We start from the raw sequence: 10,108 nt of genomic DNA, 5'->3' as shown, positions 1-10,108 counted from the left end.
TATCTATCTATCTATCTATCTATCTATCTATCTATCTATCTATCTATCTATCCTTGGCATGTTGTGAATGGCATAGTTGGGTTTAGAACCCAAGTCTAATATCTCTCATGCCCAATGTATCTTTCAATATACCTCTCTTTCAGGAAAGCAGAGGGGAAACTGGATAGTTGCAACATCCCTGGAAATGTTGATCTGAAGAAAAGAAATTAATGTCATGGCTTCCGGTTCTATGATCCTGAACTTGCCAATGAACAGTTATTTGGACACCATGAAAAACAAAATGTAACTCACCAGATTGTCCACAGACAGGAGCTGTAAGAGAGTCAAGAGACAAAGATTATCCAGGGTAGGATTTCTCAAAACTTTTCATTTAATAAGTCTTATGTTCCGGCAAAGAAAAAGAAGAGGAAAAAGAGGAAGAAGAGAAAGGGAGAAGAAGGAAGACAAGGATGACAGGAAGCTCAAGGAGGGGAAAGAGGATGTTCTTCCTTGTGCATTTCAATTATGAGACCATTGTTCACAGTTTCCTCTTCATCACCATCTTCATTATCATCATCATTGTCATAGCTAGCATTTTATAACACTTTATGGTTTGCAAAGCACTTTATGTATGTTAGCCTGTTTGATTCTCACAACCGCCCTTGGAGGTAGGAGCTATTATTGTCCGCATTTTACAGAGGCTGAAAGATGTTAAGTGGTTTACCTAGGGTCACAGACCTAGTAGGTGCCTGAGGCAGGACTCCTGCCTCCCAGTCCAGCAGTCTATACATTGTGCCACTGGTCGCCTCCAGGTGACATTGCTAGAATGCTTGTCACCCTCTTGCTCATCTAAGCCATTCCTACTCATTCTACAATGAACTGTTCAAGTCTTGCTTTACCCAGAAAGTCTTCTCTGACTGTTATAAACCAAATGGAAGATAGCCTTCCCCCAGTCTCATTGCATTTATTACCTGTATCAGGAGTTTGACACTTAGCCTACACAGCCTTGGGCTGACTCTTGTATCAGTGCTGTGTTTGGGATTGCTTCATTAAGCTTTTTACTCCCTATGGCATGGAGGGAGCACAGCTCTTTATCCTTGGTAGGTGGCCAAAAAAATTTTGACTTCCATTCATTTCTGGTTTGAAATTCTGAGAGAAAGCAGATGAAATCATACTATATTATCTTTTGCTTAACTGTTCTTTGCTATAAAACATGGCTCTTTGTGCTTCAGGTGGCAATGAAATCCTGCCATTCATTCAAGCCTTTGTCTTCTGGACCAATCAAATCCTTAGAACATGGCTCCCCCTACCCCCCCAAAAAAGGAAACCAACACAGTCAACATAAACAAAATACCATTTCTATAACACATAGTAATATTCAATTACATTATATACTATAATTTTTGAAGTTACAGACATTTCCCAAACTATTTATTGTAAATATTTTGGTACATGTGGCACTTATATCTTTGATCACCTTGGAGTATGTGCACAGTAGTGGTATTGTTGGGTTGAAGGGTATGAACAGTTTAGTCATTTTGCTAACATAATTCCAAATAGTTTTATAGAATTGTTGGATCAACTGAGTACTTCACCAATAGCATATTAATATATGGGTCTTAAATCTAAAGGAGAGGTCAAAGCAGGGACATTCTGATAAATATTTAACAAATGGCTCTGTGGAAAAAAATGCTACCCACAAACTTTTAAGTTTAATTTGCATCATTAACATTTTCTCCACCACTTTCTTAAGTCTAGACAATCAATAAAGCAAAAAAAAAATCAATCCCTGATATTTGCCAAATTCTGAGGTGCAAATGCTCACACAAGAAATTTAACAGTTAGTTCTAGAAAGCCAGGTTGAGCTGGATCTAATACACTCCTGGATTAAATTATCCCCCCTCTGTGAGTGTCTGTATAGTGGAATGAAAGAAGTTCTGACTTAAGGAGTCAGAACATCTGGGTACACATCCTGCCTCTGATATGTACTAGCTGTGTGACTTGGGATAAATACTTTACCTGTCTGAGCCTCGATTTCCTGATCTGCACCCTGAGGATGATAATAATGCTTGTAGGACCTGCACATATATTAACTCTATAGAAATGATTAATTGTTATTTAATTAAATTTTAAATTAATATTTAATCAATTAATTATGAAATTATATTTAATTTAAATATTAACTATATAGAAATGTTAACTATTGAAGAATCTTGTATAGATGGTGGAGTAAGAAATAAACTTGGTCTCAGCTCCTACCTAACTACCTCAGATACACAAGAATAATGCCCAATGATATAACAAAAAAACAAACAATGGGAAGAGGGAAAATGAAGAAACTTCCACTGTGTTAGTCACACATGAGAAATAACTGAAGACCATCTCATAGGCCATTAATTACTTGCTCTTTAATTCAGTAATCTCCAAAATGGCTCAGAAGAGCAAAGAATTAAGTAAAAAAAAATCAAAGAAATAAGGAAAGAGATTAAAGTTCTCAATGGAGAAATTAACCAGTTTAACAAGAAAATAGAGAATTTAGAATAAAAGACAGAGGTGACTCTCTAAAGCATTACATTTTCTCAAAAAGGAAAATGACAATGGGAATTACATTCAGAAATAAAAGGAAACTGAGTTGAAAAAATTTCCTAAAAGACAATAGATTGGAAGAATATTGAGTATTATACAAAATAAGAATATTGAATTTGAAGATAGGATATAAACAACTAATCAAAAGACTGTAAGTCTTTTGGAAAAGTGATGAAAAAGAAAATTTAATACCCTAATCAAGAAACTCACATAGGAAGATTTCCCAGAAATTCAGAAAGCAAATGGCAAAGTACCAATGGAGAGAATTTCCAGAATGCCAACAGAAAGAAATCACAATTTTAATTCACCAAGAAACTTCATAGTCAACTTTTAGAAATACAACACTAAGCAATAAATTTTACAGGCTTCCAGAAAAAGAAAAAAAAACTTTTATATTTCAAGGCTAATCAATTAGAATAGCACATAGTTGATCCTGAGTAACAAAAATGAAAATAAAAAAAAAAAACAAACCAAACCAAACCAAAAAAGAGAATATTTTGGAATATGATGTTACAAAAAGCAAATAAGATTGTTTTATACCCCCAAAATAATAACATCTTTAAAAGCTGAGCTGTATAATTACACACATACACACATACATACACACGTACATATATGTGGATTTTTAGCAAAAAGGAAACATTTGAGTCATTATTTAAAAAAAGACAAACAGACCAAAAACCAGAGGTGAGCAAGGAATTTTATGTGCAAACCAACCAAACAGAAACTAAAGCTTAAACAATTTAGACAGTGATTAAAGACTGCCAAAAAAGAAATGCCTATTTTCATGTGACTAGGCCCAATTAAGGTGATGAGTGTAGAAATGGAGGAAAGTTTTTGGTTGTTTTTTGGTTTCTTTAAAAAAAATCTTTCACAATATCTAAGAGATATTGAGAAAGCAAAGAGTATGAAGACCAAAGAATCTTGGGAGAGGACGAAAATAGGGAATGATCAGGAAGAGAATCGGAGAAAGGTAGATAAATATTTCAGGGATAAAAACATCTCACTCTTCATTAGTGATGGTTGAACAAGAGAAAGATTTTTCTTGAGTATCAGAGGAAGAGGGTGGGACAGAAGCATTTAGAAAAAGACTTAAGACGGACCTGCACAACTTGGCAGTAGGTAGGACCCAAAATTAAAATAGGCTAAACTTCTTCAGGCTGCAGATAAGTTTTTAGCAGCTCACTTTCCAAGTAAAGGTATAATTAATGATTAAACTATTTTTGCAAATAAATCATATTAAAAAAGGGAAATTTCAATTAATATAAATTAATTACACTTACTAATTAAGATTTTTATTTATCATGAGATCACATTAATGTTAAAAAAATTACTTTGCTAAGTGGTACAAGTTTTGATACAGTTTTCAGGTTTTTTTACTGTTTACATTTAGTAACGACCAAAAACACAGTGAAGAGATACGACTCTTGCTTTTCTCAGACTAGAGACAGACTGATGGTTGATTGCCACAGGTCACATGACAAACAGGAGAAAGTGCTCAGTGGCAACCCACCTGCCAAGTTACATGATGGGCACACTAGTGACGAGTGGAAGGAGGGTTAAGCAGGGCATAAGCAAAGCACACATTACATCTTTATTTTCTTTTACATCCTCTACATTTTTCATGAGCTGCCTGAAATCCTTTGGTGGGCTGCAAGTGGTCTGAAGGCGGTATGTTATGTAGGCCTGATTTATCAGGATTCTAGTGGATAGTTAAGTGGGAAGTTTTAGATTTCTCTCCCTGTTTTTGAGGAGGTAGGAAAGCAGGGATACAATATAGAGGAAGGAAGAGGAATGTCATAGAGGGAGGAGTGGGTGTTTGGTCCCATCAACAAAAAGGAACGGCATAAAGAACTGTTGCCATAGAATTGGGAAGGGGCTGAGACACAGGGTCTTGCAATGAACTCTGCTGAGGATGCAGGATATTATATACTCAGGAGAACAGTTTTTTTCTCCAAACTAGGGTCAATATAATGGAAATTATAATATACTAAATGAATTTACATTTTTATTTATATATTTATACTCTTCAAACTACCAAGAATATATTTTGTTGAATTAAACAAAATAACAACAAAGTTCTTTGGATGAACAAAAGGTCTAGAGTCTGGAAATGATGATGAAAAGTATGAAGAAAGAGAACATTTATCAGACTTCAAGCTATATTATCACGTAATAATCATTAAAACTATTTATCCTAAGTTAAAAAAATAGAAAACTAGATTAGTGGGATAGATTTGATAAAAACCAGAAACAATTGATAATAGTAGCCTGTTTTTTATATACCCAAGTATAAAAATTACTGGTGGAAGGATTCCTTTTTTGAACTGTTTGGAAAACTGAAACACAGGCAAAAATTAGATTTAGACTAGGGCAGCTAAGTGGCACAGTAGATAAAGTGCTGGGCGTTGTAATCACGAAGACACTTCATGTGTTCAAATCCAGCCTCAGACATTTGCTATCTGTGTGACCCCGGACAAGGCATTTAACACTATTTGCCTTGGTTTCCTCATCTGTAAAATGAGTTGGAGAAGGAAATGGCAAACCACTCTAGGATCTTTGCCGCCCCCCCACCCCCACCAATAAAACTCCAAAACAAAAACAAAAACCCAAATGGGGTCACTACCCCAAAAAAGAGCGATTTAGATTATCATCTCATGTCACAAACCATAATAAGCTCCAAATGAATATGTGGCCTGAATATAAAATGTATTATCATAAGTTACAATGGCTAGCAGGATGAATTACCTTTCATATCAATGATTAAAGGCATATTTCTCAACTAAATAAGGGATGGAGGTGACCATAAAAGATGAAAAAGATAGTTTTGATTACATGAAATTTAAAAATTTCTTACAAAAATAAGATAAAAATATAATAAGAAGAACTGTCAAGTAGGAAAATATATGTATCAACTATCACTCATTATAGTCTGATCTCAAAGCTATATAAGGAATCGGCAGAAGTATATTAGACCAAGTCACTACCCAATATATAAGTGGCCGAAAGCTCTCTAAAGAAGAATTGCAAATGATAAATGATAAAAATTACAAAGCAAAACATGCTTTAAATCTCTAATAGTAAGGCAAATTATCTGAGGTTTCATTTCACCCATCAGAGTAGCAAAGGTAACAAAAATGAATAGTTAATTTTGGCAGAGCCATGGGAAGAAAGGATTACATGCCTGTGGGTGGAGTTGTGACTTTGTACAACCATTCTGGTCATTGGTTTGGAAATTATATCAAAAAAGTTACTACATTGTTTATACTTTTTTACCCAGTAATCTCACTAGGGGTATATTTTCTAAAGTTGGAAAAAATCCAGAAACAAACACCCTAAATATATTCCAAAATAATTATGGCCAAGAACAAGAAACAAAGTCCATTGATATTTGAGGGGAAATAAAATATTATTTAAAAAATAACAAATTATATGTAGAGTATTCCACCTAACAATTTAATAACCCTGTAGTGAGGCTAAGGGGTGTGGTTGGATATATAGTTGAGAATAGAGTTTAGGACTTCTTTCCTTTCAGTCAATGTTTCTGCTACCCTGCGTTGTCTGTCTCTCTGGAAAAATATTGTTACTTTCAGTTGTCTGATTTCTTAGGTCTTTTGCATAAAATAAACCTACAGGACTCCACTTCCCAAGACCAGTAGCAGCTGCTTTCTTGACAACAGTGTGTGAGACTGTCCCCATTTTCAACTCTGCCTCTGTCAGATATAGCAGGAACAGAACAGAAGGAACAGAATTCTTGCATAAAGTAAGACTCCCAAGAGACCTGGGTTGGAGTTTCCTTTCTACCACTTAGATCCCCACAGTGTGAAAAACTCTGCTCTTAAGCATCTGCAACTTTGTGGAGAACCAGAAGTTGTGTCAGAAATAAGAGAGATGCAATGAATTTGGGAGCAGAGCAGGGCAGGGCAAGGCAGAGGTAAAAACAAAAAACAAAGAAACATTGTCCGTTGATTAAGGAAGGATGAAATAAACTATGCCATAAGGGAGAATGGTTTAGTGGAAAGAGCACAAGCTCTGGAGTCAGAGGTCTTGGATTCAAATCCTATCTCTGATACTTATTACCTGGGTAATTTTGGTCAAGTCACTTCAATGGGTCTCAGTTTCTGCATGTAAAAAATGAGGAGGTGGGGCTAGGTGGCTTCTGAGAGTACATTCAGCTTATGGTCCAAGATATGAGTATAATGGAATATTATGATTCATTAAGAAATGATTAATTTCTACAAAGGATCTATTATGAATGAAGATGCTACCCACCTCCAGAGAAAGAACTGATAAATAGAAGCATGTATAGTATGGTTTTACGTATATTTATACATATCTGTGTTAAATGGCAGCCTTCTCTAGTGCAGGGTGAGTGAGTGAGGGAGACGGTTTAGAGTTTAAAATGTGACAGAAAAAGAAATAAAAAAAGAAATGATGAATATGAGTTTAGAGCAAGGTGGTACAATGGATAGAGCACTAGGCCTGGAGTCAACAGGATTTAGGTTCAAATCTAGCTTCAGACACACACACAGTTGGGTGACTCTAGGCAAGTCACTTAATCACTCTTTTCCTCAGTGTCCTCTATTGTAAAACAGGGATAATAACAGCACCTACCTCCTAGGGTTGTAAAAGTCAAATGAGATAATAATTGTGAAGTGCTTAGCACAGTACCTGAAATATAGTATTGTTGTTCAGTCATTTCAGTCGTGTCTCCTATCCTTCATGACCTCATTTGAGGGTTGTCTTGGCAAAGATATCAAGGTGATTTTCCATTTCCTTCTTAAGCTCATTTTTCAGATGAGGAAACTGAGACAAACAGGGTTAAATGACTTGCCTAGGGTCACACAGCTAGGAAGTATCTGAGGCCAGTTTTGAACTCATGAAGGTGAGTCATCCTGATGCCTGGCACTCTATCCACTGTGCCACCTACCTGCCCTATTACACCTGGCCTGTATATACCTACTATATGTCCTATACCTGGCATATAGTAGGTACTATATAAATGTTAGCTGTTATTATTGTTAGAGAAACATAGGAAAATTTGCACGAATTTATGCAGAGTGAAATACACTGAACCCAAAGACTGATACACATTGTTTGTTCAAAATATTACTAGCAGGGGGCAGCTAGGTGGTGCAGTAGATAGAGCGCCAGCCCTGAAGTCAGGAGGGCCTGAGTTCAAATCTGGCCTCAGACCAAACACTTGACACGTACTAGCTGTGTGACCCCGGGCAAGTCACCTAACCCCAATTGCCTGAAAAAAATTAAATAAAACAAAATATTACTAGCAGGAAGCTGAGACCTGCATAACCAAAAACCTAATAATTATTCTAGAGGATGGATCATAAAACATACCACCCTCCTTATGGTGAGGTGCAGGGGACAAGGGCAGAATATTGAATATATTGTCAAATTTGGTCTTTCATCACTTGTAGTAGCTTAATTTTTTTTTTGAAATAAAAAAGAGTTCAATCTGGAGCAGGGAAGAGTGGGGAATTGAAAGTTTTCCTAAAAAAATCCCTGTAATGTAAAACCAATAGTTGTTAAACTTGTTTGAATAAAAAGCAAAAAGAAAGAAATATGAACTATTATTTTACTATCCCAGGCTGTCCAGGGCAAGAATTTCTTCTCTGAGATTGACTCAGAGGTCTCAGGTTGCAGAGGGCTTTGTTTCTGTCATAGCCCAGATCCCACTCTGAAAATCCTACTTACCAATTACCAGCAACGGTACCCACAGGAGCATGAGGAAAAGGTCCAAGTGAGATTGGGAAGGAAATGTTCTTTCAGTAGCAAACAGGTTTGCCTCTGATCTTTGAAACAGAAATGTGTACATGAGGACAAAGGTTTGGAAGCAGTTTCTCAGAGGACAGGTGGCTATCTTTGTTAAAAAAGGGAAGTAAAGAATACTTCTTTGGTGCTAATTAGCATTTCCTCCCTTTTGATTGACTTCCCTCTTCTTTCCTCTTTCTTTTTCTAAAAGAAAACAGTTTGATTTCCTTAATCTCTTCATCTTATTATTTGTCATATTCTTCTAGCTTTGGGTTGTCTCTCAAAAACATTGTTCCAACTCTCCCTGGTACCAGACTGGGGTTCAGTTATATTCCGTATAATTTATTTGTATTACTAAACCACTTTCACATATGCAAAAGCTTGATGCCTTTAGTGTATAATCCCCCCTCCCTCACTTTAAAACAATTCACATCTGTCCTGATCTAGGAAAATCATTTATGTGCCTCTAGGCCAAGGGTGGGGAACAAATATTTGTTCTGTAAAATTTGGATTTGGTCAGAAGGCTGCCCTTCAGAACCTAGAAGGTCATGTATGGCTGAAGGCCACAGGTTCCCCACCCCTGCTCTAGGTAAATCAGCACTCAAAGGGGTAAGGACAGCTTAACCCTTACCTGGTCAATGAAGATGGAGGATAGAGAGCTGGGGACTGGCAAAAGCAGAAAATTTTCTTTAGTTAATTAAAGAGTCATAGTCTGAAATCTTTGTTTAAGGTCTCAGAAGGCAATACTCTTTGTTTTCATAAGGTCAAAAACTACTAGCCCCTAAAGGAACCACAGAGACAGTACATCCGTGCAGCCCCAGGTGGTGTAGTGGAAAGATCACAGACTCCCAAGAGACCTGGGTTGGAGTTTCCTTTCTACCACTTAGATCCCCACAGTGTGAAAAATTCTACTCTGAAGCATCTGCAACTTTGTGGAGAACCAGAAGTTGTGTCAGAAATGAGAGATGCAATGAATTTGGGAGCAGAGCAGGACAGGGCAAGGCAGAGGTAAAAACAAAAAACAAAAAACAAAAAAACAAAAAACAATGTCTTCTTCCAAGGAGGTGGCTAGGGAAGAAAAGAAACAAGATGGAATTCAGAGCAAGTGCCACTCATGTAACTCAACAAACCTTTATTAAGCCCTTACTTTATGCAAGAATTCTGTTCCTTCTGTTCTGTTCCTGCTATATCTGACAGAGGCAGAGTTGAAAATGGGGACGGTCTCACACAGTGTTGTCAAGAAAGCAGCTGCTACTGGTCTTGGGAAGTGGAGTCCTGTAGGTTTATTTTATGCAAAAGACCTAAGAAATCAGACAACTGAAAGTAACAATATTTTTCCAGAGAGACAGACAACACAGGGTAGCAGAAACATTGACTGAAAGGAAAGAAGTCCTAAACTCTCTTCTCAACTATATATCCAACCACACCCCTTAGCCTCACTACAGGGTTATTAAATTATTAGGTGGAATACTCTACATGTAATTTGTTATTTTTTAAATAACATTTTATTTCCCCTCAATTTCCCCTCAAATATCAATTTTTAATTTTTTTTAAGTTTTGAGTTCCAAAGTCTATCCCTCCCTCCCTTCCCTCTCCTCTCCCTGAGATGGTAAGCAAGCTGATATAGATTATACATAATGTACATGTATGTAAAGGTAAATGTACAACCATGTTAGTCATTTTGTGCAAGAAGACTTAATCAGAAAGGAAGAAAGAAAGAAGGAAAGAAAGAAAGAAAGAAAGAAAGAAAGAAAGAAAGAAAGAAAGAAAGAAA

General features: G+C 36.5%; 1 protein-coding gene across 1 annotated transcript in view; it reads right to left on the bottom strand.

The window, feature by feature from the left end:
* LOC114049435 overlaps positions 1–10,108 on the bottom strand; it is a 167,094-nt gene that overhangs the window by 23,500 nt on the left and 133,486 nt on the right. Inside the window, exons 27-28 of the mRNA XM_027870695.1 lie at positions 8,278–8,443; positions 292–312 (exon numbers count right to left, since the gene is read on the bottom strand). Of these exons, the coding sequence (XP_027726496.1) occupies positions 292–312; positions 8,278–8,443 (187 nt within the window). The remainder of the gene's footprint in view (positions 1–291; positions 313–8,277; positions 8,444–10,108) is intronic.

Source organism: Vombatus ursinus, unplaced genomic scaffold (assembly GCF_900497805.2).
Source record: "Vombatus ursinus unplaced genomic scaffold, bare-nosed wombat genome assembly UNPS02014798.1, whole genome shotgun sequence".
Taxonomy (NCBI): domain Eukaryota; kingdom Metazoa; phylum Chordata; class Mammalia; order Diprotodontia; family Vombatidae; genus Vombatus; species Vombatus ursinus.
This window is presented reverse-complemented; position numbering and strand designations above follow the sequence as displayed.